Raw genomic sequence first — 13270 nt, forward strand, 5'->3', positions numbered from 1 at the left:
TAAGAGGGTTCTGAACTCAGTGCTTCAGTGTGGAGTTAGGATGCATCACCCTCCCTGCACATTGATGTTCACCAACCAAGAAGCTCAGTGTCCAGAGTTTTTATTGGGGTTTCATTATGTAGGCATGATTAATTGAATCACTGGCTCTGTGATTGAACTTAGTTTCCAGTCCCTCTCCCTTTTCTCAGGTTGGGCTGGCTCAAAGTCTTAACCTTCTAGTCACAGTTGGTCTTATGGGTGACCAAGCCCCATCCTGATTCATCTCGTTAGCATAAACTCAGGTGTGATCCAGAGGCCCACCATGAATAACAAAGAAACTCCTGTCATCCTGGAAATTGCAAGGGTTTAGAACCTCTACCCCAGGAATCCAAGACAAATACTTCATTATAGGGTACCTTTCCTTTCCTATTTGTTGATTGATTCATGTACCAGTTCATTCAACAAGTAAAATTCCAGAGATACCGCAGTAAATAAAGCCGATACTGTTTCTGCTTTCATGGAGGACAGCTCCTGAAGAAGTATTTGGGAATGTGTTGCACATACTGAATGGCTGTGTTACTGAGGAAGTGGAGAGTGTCAGAGATGGTTTTGAGAAAGTAACATTTAAGTTGAGACCTAAAGACTGATCAGCCCTGGGAGAAGAGATACGGGAAGGGATCCCAGGGAGAAAAAAAGCCCAGAGGCGAATGTGCTTGGCAGCTTGGAGGAGCTGATGGAAGACCTGTAGATCTAGAGCACGCACTGCAAAGGGGACAGTGGCGAGAGTCAGGAGACTGAGCAGGGCCAGATCACGAAAGGCTTAGAAAATCAGGTTAATAGGCTTAATGGAAGGACAGTGTAGACGTTGTAGAGTGTAGGCAGGAAATCGACATCATACTAAAATTTTGGAGAGATTATTCTGACTTCCGAGTGTAAGAGGGCAAGAATTAATAAAAGGAGACCAGTGAGCTTCTCTTAGCAATGAAACATAAGATGATGGTGGTGACTTTAAGATGTGGGCAGTGGGAATGGTTAGAAGTAGATGACTGCAGAGATGATTAGGAAATAGATTAGGATAGATGATTAGGAAACAGGACCAACATCTATTGAGGGAGGGTCCTCATCAAAGGTTTTGTCTGATAGAAGGAGTGATCAATAACAGTAGCCGTTGCTTGTTTTTTCTGATCATTATTGTCAACATCCTTAAGTGCTTTTATATGTCAGCCTCCGTGCTAACGAATCTCATGCAATCCTCAACAATACCGTAAGGTAGGCATTCCTATTTTTGTGCCCATTTTATGGACAAGAAACAGACTTAAGGAGGTTGAATACATTGTCCAGGCTTATACAAGTAGTAATTAGAAACTTGCAGGTTCTGACTTGAACAACTGTGTGCTGTTTGCCAAAGACAAGAAACTCTGGATCAGGAGCAAATTCTGTAAAGAAAATGATGATTTCACTTTGGGATATGTTAAACTTGAGAGAACTGTGAGAAATCCAAGTGGAGGTTCAAGTAGATCTTTGGATCTCTGGTGTCTGTGCCCTCCTTCGTGTTGAATGAGACTGAAGCCTAGTGTCACCAATCATGGCAATTGGAATAGGTACATGGATTTTTTTTTTTTCTTTTTACGACTAGGAGACTCATAAGGAACATTGTCAGACTAAGCATAGTGCCTTCTAGTCCATTAGATGTGTTGGATGAAATTGGATTTCTAAAGTGAATTCTAATAAGACTTAGAATTCAAATGTATCTCCTTTCACTCGAAAACCACTAATGGTATTAATTAATTAATTAACTTAAAACTGGGTAATTAGGTGTGAGCTCAGAAATGTAAATAGAACAGTAGTTCAAGAAATTGACGAATGTTCCTCCCATTCGCTAAGACTTAACTACCAACCTCGTATCATCCTTCTTTCCTCCTTTCTTCCACATTTATGGATGGCAGATCTTACCTAGTTTTGTAATGAGAATCACATAGCAATTTATAATTAAACAGTGGAAATGAAATGTTCTGTTGTGTTGCTTCTGACTCAGTCTTAACTTTTCAATTTCTGATTAAAGGCGCTGCAAATGTAAAGCCTTGTAAACTCTCTTTTATTTAGAAATTGCTACTCACAAGTGTATGAAAACTGTAAAGTTTGCAAAATGTTTTACATGGTGTTCCAAATATCATCTGTCAGAATATGAACATGTGCTAGCTACAGCAATATGTTAAGTAAGGCAAAGAAGGAATTTTCTTTGCCTCACTTTGCAAACTCTGTGTAGACTGTCAGGCTGGGTCTACTTGAAAGAGAGGAGCGAGGAACAACTGGTCTACCCTTAATCAGCACAAGCAGTTACTCTGGCTAACTGAGGCCCAGAACAGTCTTTCTGTCTCTGCACTGTGCCACTGCTCACCTCTGATGCAAGTGGGGACCTCGCCTGTCCTGCTGCATCCCAGCACCTAGGAAAGTGTTGGCTACAGAGCGGGTCAATAACCACCTGTTGAAGAAGTGACCAAACAAAAATAACAACTCTTCTTCCTCCACTTATTAACGAACTGATATGTTCTAGGCCTTGGGTGAAAGATTTGATGTATAGCATCTCATTTTCTTACATTATTAGCCCTATTTTATATATAAGGACATTGAGAAAACTGAGGCTCATTGCGGTGAAATCACTTGCCTCTTATAGGAGCTGGTCCTAGGAGAGCCAGGACCGAAACCCGTGTCTGATGGACTCTGAGATCCAGACCCTATTAGTTCAAAAGCTTAAGACAGGAGAGGTTTCCCCCTACTTTTGGCATATACACTATTCCTGAAGTCTACATTTAAAAAATTCAGTTTGTTTTGAAATATAATGAAGTGGTAACATTTTGTTCCTAATCCATTTATTAATGAACTGTAATAGGTTTTCCATTTCTCTAGTCTTTAATTTGAGGGCTTGAACTGGGTTAGTGTATATCACTGTAAATGTGACTGAAATTACCTTAACATTTGTACTTTGATGAGTGGGAAATCAGGAATACTTTGCATTACTTGACATATATTGGGAAGCCCAACCATTAGGTGATGTACTTTTATACCACCTTAATTTCTTAAGCCTCTGATTAATCTGGAAAAAGCAGGTTGAAGGTGTTCTGTGTGTGGTTGTTGCCTGTATCGGTTTTTATTGTGTTTGTTCAAATGGATTTTTATTTTCTAGTAATTTATTGTTTGCCCCTCCCTCATGCCCAACCCAGACACCAAATATCTGATTTTCTAATGACATTATTATCTCAAAAGCAGCTAGTTTTGGTAAAGGGTTCTAAGTCCAGTAAGGTCAGAAAGAGCAGCAAGAGAATCTAGAGGAAACAGAAATCTTGTGTATGTTCTTTTTAAGTAGGAGATGTGGAAATGATTTTTAGCAATAGTATGATACAGAATATTTATGTGACATTTCAGAATTACTCTGGACTTTGAGTCTTTAGAATGCAATACTTTATCAGTATCCGTGTTTTCAAAAGTTCCAGGCGGGGGGTGCTCCTGAGCTCAGTGCACTTGACAGTTCTTCCCAGCAAGGGTCGGCTCTGTGAGGATTGTTCCTTTGCCCACCGCCTCCTTCTTTTTCCACTTACCTTGTCCTTGTTCTTGGTCTGTCAGTGACCTCTGCTCTCTGTTTGCTTCATCTCTTCTGTAGAACTCTTCTTATCTTAGAACTCCAATGAGAAACTGATGGAAAAGATTTTATATCTGTTCATGATCCTGTGGTGATTGTTGGAGTCCTGGTTGGAATTCTGAGATTACACGGACATCCTTTGTTTTCGGAAAGACTCGGTGTCTTTCACATGAGTAAAAGGTTTTTGTGGCTCACTGAATAAAAAATTTTAAATCTGTCTCTGGTGTCTTACTTGAAGAATTAAAAAAAAAAAAAAAAAAACCCTTTCTACTAAACAGATACTTAATGCCAATTTAAATGGCTACCATTTAGAAGGGATTTCCAACGATCTGAATAATGTTGGGACAACTTGTGACATTATTTGGTTTGGTGAATTCTATAATGAATCCTGTAATATATAAAGATGGCATTGCACACACCCATTCTTAATGAGATTACATTTTAATGGAAATATTTCCATCCTTCACTCCTACCCAAAGCCTGTTTTCTTCCTTTTCCAATTCCTGAAAGCTTTCCGCCTGCCTTTGGTTACTGCTGCCACCTCATGTCTCAAAATAAAATTGCAATGGGATTGCCTTTTTCAAAAGATTTGCACTAGTGTGCAGTAGTTTATGGAAATAGCTATCTGAGAGCAACAGTTGTTTTTCTCTGCACTCTGAAGTGATGACCGGTGGTGGAGAGATTCTGGGTAGTGTTTATTTCACACGCAAAAAGTACAATTAACAAAACAGGAAGGGATTTAAGATTCTTAAGCCCTAGCATAGGACAAATTGCCTATGTGACCTTGGCATGCACTTCCTCCTCATACAACTGGGCTTAATGCTCTGAAAGATCTATTCCAGCTTTAATGTTTTTTTTTTTCTGTGTGTAGTTTTGGCTATAATCACATAGCCCTTATACGTGATTCTATTGAGTTACTTGGGCTAAAGTTCTCAGTGTAGAACATAGTCCTTTAGAACTATGTTAAATAGCTGTTCACATTTTAATTGTACAAGTAGGTAGTTTTGATAGCTCTCCTTTGCTCAATTAGAAACAGATCTGAGGGCGCCTGGGTGGCTCAGTTGGTTAAGCGACTGCCTTCGGCTCAGGTCATGATCCCGGGGTCCTGGGATCAAGTCCCGCGTCGGGCTCCCAGCTCGGCGGGGAGCCTGCTTCTCCCTCTGACCCTCTCCTCTCTCATGCTGTTTCTCTCTCGCTCGCTCTCTAATAAATAAATAAAATCTTTAAAAAAAAAAGAAAAGAAACAGATCTGAAGATTGTCTATTGTTGGTGCAGCCTTAATCAGAGTGACATTTCCCTGCTTGCTTTGTTTTTTGTGGGCTTCCTTAGCCCAACTTTGTACTTGCAGTGCATGTTAAGATTACAAAGTCAAATGTGCTGCTTATAGGGTTCCCAGATTTAAAAAAAAAAAATTGGATTTTAAAAGATTTATAGTTGTTATACAATTCAGGTTTCTTCATTCGAAATAGAGCATTAATATTCCCATTGGCTAGAAAGAAATCTGAAAACAGAAAATTTTCTAGATCCAGGAGAGGGAAGGCAGATGGGGTTGGCTATAGATGATGGAATTTTTCTTCAATCCTGAAGAATATTACAATTTGGCAAAACCTTTCCTTGAGTATTCTTTTATTTTAAACTGACTTTGTAACAAATATTTTGTTTATTTGTAGCATTTAAATGGATACTTTAGTTGTTTCTCTTAGTCACACTGTGAGTGATTCATCCTTTATAATTCTATTGATGGGTAAAGCAAAGTCAAGGCAACATAATGCCTCACATTTAACTAATTTAGCCTTAACTGTTAAAAGGTCTTTTATAGAATCCATACCTTGAACTTCTGTTGGGTAGAGAACCTGTTAAATAAATTAAAAATGGATTTGGACCTGCAGTTATCAATTATGTTTAGATATAATCCCTGTTCAAATGGAGCATGAATTGTAATTAAGTACAGTTTGCTTTGCCACTGTCCTTTGTTTTCAGATTTTTAGATAAGTTTCAGTGATGTTGTTCAGTCCATCGTGACCAAGTTGTGCAAGTAAAATCTTGAGACTCAGCCTGAAGTGACTGGCTTACTGCTAAATATAGAATGCTTATTGAGTTATTTCAAACTACGAATTTTCTTAGTCTATTGAAAAAGTTAGTGTTACTATTGTCAGGTTTATTGGGCACAGCTCCTTCTAAGTTTTGCAGACTGATCATAATTTCATTATCTTTTTGCTACTGAAACCTTTCTAATACTTCAGTTTTATTAAACGTTGCTACCAGATTTCTGTTTATTATCCAATTATTACTGATTTTTTTTGTTTTCCTGAACTGAATACTGCGTGAAGGAATATGGTAGCTTTAATGTAGTGGTAAAGAGCCTAGCCTCTGAAGTCATATTTCCAGAGTGGAAGTCCCAGCCTTACTTTGTTCTATGGCCTTTGACAAGTTATTTAACTGCTGTGAACTTTGGTTTCCTGCTATGTAGAAGGGAGATTATAATAGGAACTACCTAATATAAGGATTGTTATGGTGAGTAAATGTAGAAAGAGGAGATGATCCATTTCATTATTAGTTAAAATAAACTCCCAACATATTTTATGTATTTTCTTGGTTCCTGCAAATGTTCCTTATTTTGGGTTTGTCTTTCCAGAACTAGGGAGAACCATAGGGTATCTGAGTATTAATCATATATCTAATCGTATATAAATTTTTTCTTGGCTTCTTGATTGTTCCAACCTTAGGTGAGGTGACTGAGGAGGGAAGACTAAAACATGATGTTTCAGGGTTTATGATCTGGTAAGGATGAACCACTGGAGATATTTAGTCTGGCCCACTCTCTTTGCCTCCACGAGGAAGCCTTCCCTCACTTCCTGGATGAGGTCAGACTCCAGGAATAGGCTTCCATGCACTCTGTATTTTGTAATGAAATAATTGTTTAATTCTTTTTCTTCAGTGCCTTTCTCTTCCTACAGCATAGTATTTTCCATGATGCTAGAAACTGCCTTTTTCTTCCTGGTGTTTCTAGTTCCTGGTGCGTGTCTTGTACACAGGTGTGTGGCAAATATTTGTTGAATGATTAAACAAGCTCTCATGTTAGAGATGAAGAAACTGAGATGCATCTCAGATGTGACTTATTCCAAGTCACATGCTTTCCATTTCTAGTAAAACTCCAGTTTCTAGTCGCCTCCACTGTAGTACTCTTCGCTCTTTCTACTACATTATGAAAATATAAGTCTAGAGAGGAGAGAAGCAATATCTACAGGTAACTATTACAGAGGCAGAATGTACACAGACTCCAAGGGGCTATAGAAATTGAAGCGAATACAAAGTCCCTTTGTCAGGGGTTGGCTGGTAGGTACAGGAAGGGCTTAATGAAGGAGAAGACATTTGAACTAGACATATACTGACAGGTTTTGGATGGAAAGGTATGGGAAAGATCATTCCAGCCATAAACAGGATTTCATGTCTTTGTATGTATCATTTTAGTCTTGATACTGTTAATCTCATTGTTTCAATAAATCTGTAAAATAAAGTATGTCAGCCAACTAACGATCTCGTCTTATTTCAGTGAACAATGTGGGAATCTCATATGAGTATCCTGAATACTTTTTGGACGTTCCTGACTTGGACAACGTAAGTCTTTTTTTGTATGGTACAGTAACAAAAAGAATGCATGCAAGTATTGGCAAGGCCGTGTGGCATAATGGTTCACACCGTGAGCCCTGGAGTCCATCCAGCTGCCTGAGGTTCACACTCTGGCTCTTCTGCTTGTTCCCTGAGTTACCCTGGGCATGATCCCAACCATGCTTAGTGTCCATTCCCACGTCCATAAAGTAGGCAACTTCATAGGAATGTTAGAAGGACTGAATGAGAAAATATTTGTAACCTCATTAGTATAGTGCCAGGTTCAATAATAACTCATTGTATTACTCTTAGTTCTATTTTTATTATATCAAAATAGCGATGCTTTTAGTATCAGGATTCTAAACCTCAGTTTAGAGATCATAAATATGTTAATATATAGCAATATGGTTGATTCAAGTAAACCCACCAAAATGAAAGCTATATTCTTGAGGCATGCATAATTCTTTAATAAAAATTAGAAAAGCATATCATTGAAGGAATATGTGGATTTTAAAAAACTGTTGAGAATCTCAGATTCAATAATATCTCCTTTTGATATTAGCAGAAAGAAAATAGCATATTTATTTTAGATTTAGTGTCTTTCGCTTCCAGATTTTCCTTAATACATCTACCTTGAATTTTACATATTAGCATGAATTGCTGCTTTTGGAAGAAAAGTACTATAACACAGAGAGTAAAATAAAATTTGCCTCTCTACCCTGACGCCTGTCATTTTCCAGTTCTCTACTCTATCTGGGGAAACGTTCAGTGGTTCGCTAGATCACTTGCATATATATCTAATATGGTTACTTCCATGATGATATGTATATAAAATTATCAATATTTTCTTTTGCAGACCATCAAGAAACTGATAAATATTAATGTTCTTTCTGTTTGTAAGGTAAGCAGCTTCTTTATAAATACATCATCCTTTTTTGGTTCATTCTGTTTAAAAGCACATGATCAGTTTGTTCACTTCAGCCAGCTCCTATTTCCATGTAAATATGTATTCCAGGTGAAGGGGGTCTGTTTCCTTATGTCTTTGGGAAGTAGAAAGAGCTGAAGACCAACCAAGTGTATAATTTTGCTTTTTAACAACTGAGCATATGCAAACAGTGTGGTAGGCCCTGGGACTGCACAAACTAACTTAGGCCGAAGATTGGTTTTTACAAAGTGTTCATCTACACACAGATCTTCACTGGTAAATTATTTCCATTTCGTATCCCCTGTGACCATGTAAGTGGATGAATTAAATGTGGTAAAGCATTGTGCGGTAGTATGGGGCTATCAAGTAAAGAGAGTGATGTTTATTAGCCACACATAAACATTATTCTGGTTTCTAGTTGGTAGGCATGTTACTTGTATGTGCCGATAAAAGGCACCACGGCTAATAATGTGCTAAAAGGAAGAATAGGGAATAGGTAGCAAATATGAGCATCTGAGCACCACTTCTCCTTATGTGTTAGCAGTCACTAAAAGTAAGATACCTTATCTTGATTCTAGCCTAGCAGAAAATATTGCCTCAGGCAATGTCAGATACTTCAAATGTGAACATACAGGAGTCCCCTTATCCACAGGGGATGTGTTCTGAGACTTCCAGTAGATGCCTGAAACCACAGATTCTACTAAACCCTATATATACTATGTTTTTTCCTATACCTATGATAAAGTTTAATTTATAAATTAGGCTCAGTAAGAGATTAACAATAATAATAAAATAGAACAATCATAACAATACACTAATAAAAGTTATGTGAATGTGGACTGTCTCTCTCAAAATATCTGATTGTACTGTACTCATCCTTCTTGTGAGATGATAAAATGCCTACGTGATGAGATGAAACGAGGGGACAGACGCAGGCGCTGTGAGCTGGTGTTAGGCTGCTACTGACCTTCTGACGATATAGGTTGCAAGGAGGATCATCCACTTCCACGCTGTGGTTGACCTCTGTTGACTGTGGGTAACTTGAAACCTTGGAAAGTGAAACCACAGATAAGGAGCCATAGTACTGACAGAAAAGCCAAATCCATTTTCAGTAACTCTTAAATGCTCTATTTAAGGAAATCAAAAAATATTTACCTCAAAACTATTAGAATTAACCAGATAAATATAAATAAGAACTTAATTACCAATTTTCACTTTATGGCATGGTCTTGATCTTTTTCTCTATTGTGCTCTATTGTGACTGTTTAAAGAAAAATTCTCCTTATGTCTTCATGTCCTGAGAAATCATATCTATTACATGCTTGATTTCAAGTACAAGGACCCTGAAATCTTATGCCTTGTCCAACTTTCCATGTATGGCTCTGCCTCTCCCTGGGTAATATATATGTTGCTTTTCAGGTGCTTAGTTAATTCAGTTTTTATGTGGTTTTGTACAGTTTTAGCACTATGTTGGTTCACACAAATCAGCTACCAGAACAAAAACTTCATTGTGGCTGTATGCATACCATGTAACATTTGGTAGCTTGCTACTTAAAGGCACCTCATCTGAATTATATCGTAATATAACAAATAATTTTATAAAAGATGATCACAGTATCTTTTCCACTATTGTTTTTAACCAGGGTTTTTACTACCATAAAATTTAGTTTAAGTGAGGTAAACTACTAACAGGTGGATCTTTGAGTAGATTTGGAGCAAGACCCACACACAAAATGGCTGCCTTTAAAACATGGTTGGTATGAATATATTTGTATAGTTTTAAAGGTATTTCCCTTGGCACACCTGTATAAATGTTAACATTCTTCAATAATCTGTGTGAGGTTTCAAGTTAATTAAGTCTACAAATTTACTAGTTGTATGACCTTGAACAAATTACTTGCCCTCTGTGCTTCAGTTTTTCATCTGTAAATTGAGGGTGTTAATCTCTTTACCTCACAGAGTTGTTTTGGGAATTGAACAAGGTAATATGTGCGAATCACTTAGAAGAGGACCCAAATCATAGCAAGGGCCCTAAAGAATGTTACTATTAAAGATTTTTCGTAAAAACGTGAGGTGTTTTTTTTTTTTAGCAAGCAAAATTTTTTGATCAAAATTAACATTCTGGTCTATAATTTGTTTTGTGGTTTTGATTTTGAAATGGCTGATGTGTACTATTTTTTTGATAATCTTTTCTAGTACATCTGGCCAAATGCCTAAAAATAATGAGTGTTAAAACAGTGTACATGTATTTCATAATATATTTTAATGAGTTAATGATAAAAACTATGTTTAAGTGTTTAAATTTGATTTTATAGAAGTGTTGATATTAGCTACAGATTTAGTCTTCTGATAAATTTAACTCCTTTGATAAATTTAACTCCTCTGTCAGATAAGCTGTGTCATGTTTTTACTCTAGATATGTTAGTATTTTCTCCTGTAACGTCCTGCTTGTCAGTACTTACATTTTTTTTTTAAGATTTTATTTATTTATTTGAGAGAGAGAAAATGAGAGACAGAGAGCATGAGAGGGAGGAGGGTCAGAGGGAGAAGCAGACTCCCTGCTGAGCGGGGAGCCTGATGGGGGAGCTCAATCTCGGGGCTCCAGGATCATGACCTGAGCCGAAGGCAGTCGCTTAACCAACTGAGCCACCCGGGCGCCCCAGTACTTACATGTTTGTATACCTTTATAATGTAAAAGCCTGGCCTCCTCTGTCTCCCAAAGCATGGTTTTTTGGCTGGCAGTTTACAGAATACTAATGATAAAAGGCCAGGGTCTTGACCTTGACCTGTGAGAACCAGTCAGCTTGCTGTGCTCCTCGGCTACACACAGCATCTCCTCCAGGCCTCTGAGCACAGAGCAGGGTGTGCTGGTGGTGCTCACCGCATGTCCCTGCTTGAAGATGAATAGTGCAAGGGGGTGTTGCGGATAAAGCGGTACAGATCCAACAGCGCTGCACGTACCCTTCGGGTTCTCAAGAACAACAGGGAGATAAGAATGAGGCACCAATCCTAAGATCTTGACAGATCGCAAAATGCTTCTCCCACTTCTTCATTCTTCCTCTTCCGTTTTCTCTTTTCATGTTGGTGTATGTATTTGTTCCCACGCAATGAGGTGGGGGGGACACATGCTGACTTATTAAACGTGTCCCATCATTTCATACTGTGAACCGTATTGGTGGGAAGTGTCACCACCAGGGAAGCTGGATATATAGGCTTCACATTTTTGTATGTAAGCCCGATTTTTGCACATCAAGTCCCATTTACAAAGCACTGAGGGAGTTTGCTATTTAAAACACTTTTACATCAAGCTGAATAATCATCCTTTAATTTATCTTTAGTGTAAACATGAGTTTTCCTGTACCTTTGTGATGTGCACTTTTAGTGGAAAAACAGTTCAAAACTCTTGCTTGATTCATCGTGGAACTAAGAACATCTGGAGGACAGCCGGGTGGTCTTGACTGGGGCTATAGACAGGATCCGTGGGGTTGGCATCTCGGTCACACAGTTGACCAGTGAGTGTTCAGGGGTGAGAAGGCAAGGGCTGTGCAGTGGATGACCAACCAGCTGCCAAAAAGGTGAGTGAGGAGACACGTATATAAGAGCTTGGGTGCTGGGTTCAGGAGGATGGAGAGCCCTGGGAAGCCTTAAAGCAGATATAAGGTGTGATCTGATGTACATTTTAGAAAGGTGGGTGTAGTGGCAGAGTGACATGGTGTATGTGTTTCGTGGTCTCTGTGTTTATTTTCGTTGTACTGAAAAAAGGGTATTCACCTTTATGAGGTTTTCTGCATGAAGCTCCCAGGTTTAGTGTCCTTCGGTCCTGCTGCCATGTGTCCTCTGGTGTATTTTGATGAATTGTGCTTCAGTTGGCTGTGTTATGTTGCCAGGGCTGGGGCTCCATTTTCTGTAGAAATGTAACTTCTGTTGGGAGCCCTGAGGTAACTTAAAAGAAGATGAAAATTGGTCTGGCTCTAGAATCTTCGAAGATTTTTTTTTTTTTTAAGATTTTATCTATTTATTTGACAGAGAGAGACAGTGAGAGAGGGAACACAAGCAGGGGGAGTGGGAGAGGGAGAAGCAGGCTTCCCGCGGAGCAGGGAGCCCGATGCGGGGCCCGATCCCAGGACCCCAGGATCATGACCTGAGCCGAAGGCAGACACCCAACGACTGAGCCACCCAGGTGCCCTAGAATCTTCGAAGATCTTATGGTGACTGGACATCAGGAGAACTAGGGCATGGGTATCTGCTGCCTAATGTCATAACACACATATTGAAAAAGGTTTATACAAGAAAGAAAACAGCCTCTTCTCATCATCAGTGCTGGCCCAAGTTTTATCTCCTCACCAAACCACACAATAGGGGCCTGCTGGCCAAGAAGCATGCCAGGAAAGATCAGAGAAATCAGTGCACCCTTGTGACCTTGGGCTTGTTCCTCTAATTTGGAGATGTTTGCCGGGGAAGGCCCCAGCATCTTGTTGGAGGTCCTGTGCCACTTTATGAGCATTGAATGACCTGGATCCTTCAGGTCCAGGATTATGGCTTGGTCCATGTGTTCCTGTATTAGGAGGTCAGATGGTTATAAAAAGTCACATAAGTTCTACATTCCTACAGAGGAATAATAAAAGTGAAATATCCTGACCAGAGAAATTACAGGTCATCACCAGATGAAGTGGTGGTGAGTGGTCCAGAAGAGTATTTGGGGAAGAAATACTTTTGACTATAGACCCTTGATGTGTCTTCATACAGTCCAGCTCGGCTCTCCCAGGCCATTGTCTGAGACCTGCTTAATGAGGCTTTCTCTTAATCAGACATAAAGCTGTTAGTCAAAGTAACCCCAGGGGTATTTAGAAGCCTTGTTGCTTGCCTTACAGTTTTGCTCTCAAATCCTTCAGGGGTAAGTTTCGTCTCGTTCTTGTGCTCTGCTGAGCAGTTAAGTGCCAACGTGAGAAGAGGGGTGGTGTGGAAGTTCTATACAGTTGACCAGTAGGGCAGGTGGATCAGCCATCAACTGGAAGAGAGGTCCTACTAGCCAGGGCTTTTTTTCTTGTGATTTCAGATGCTCTGTGACTAAAATCTAAAGTAAGTCTTATTTCTCCTCAAGAACAGTGACCTTCAGACCA

At 39.2% G+C, this 13270-nt stretch overlaps 1 protein-coding gene across 1 annotated transcript in view; it reads left to right on the top strand.

The window, feature by feature from the left end:
* Positions 1 to 13270, top strand: part of HSD17B12 (hydroxysteroid 17-beta dehydrogenase 12) — a 156807-nt gene that overhangs the window by 107323 nt on the left and 36214 nt on the right. The window contains exons 5-6 of the mRNA XM_035012601.1: positions 7170 to 7234; positions 8082 to 8126. Of these exons, the coding sequence (XP_034868492.1) occupies positions 7170 to 7234; positions 8082 to 8126 (110 nt within the window). The remainder of the gene's footprint in view (positions 1 to 7169; positions 7235 to 8081; positions 8127 to 13270) is intronic.

This window comes from Mirounga leonina, unplaced genomic scaffold (genome assembly GCF_011800145.1).
Source record: "Mirounga leonina isolate KUSES-001 unplaced genomic scaffold, KU_Mleo_1.0 Mir_166, whole genome shotgun sequence".
Taxonomy (NCBI): Eukaryota; Metazoa; Chordata; class Mammalia; order Carnivora; family Phocidae; genus Mirounga; species Mirounga leonina.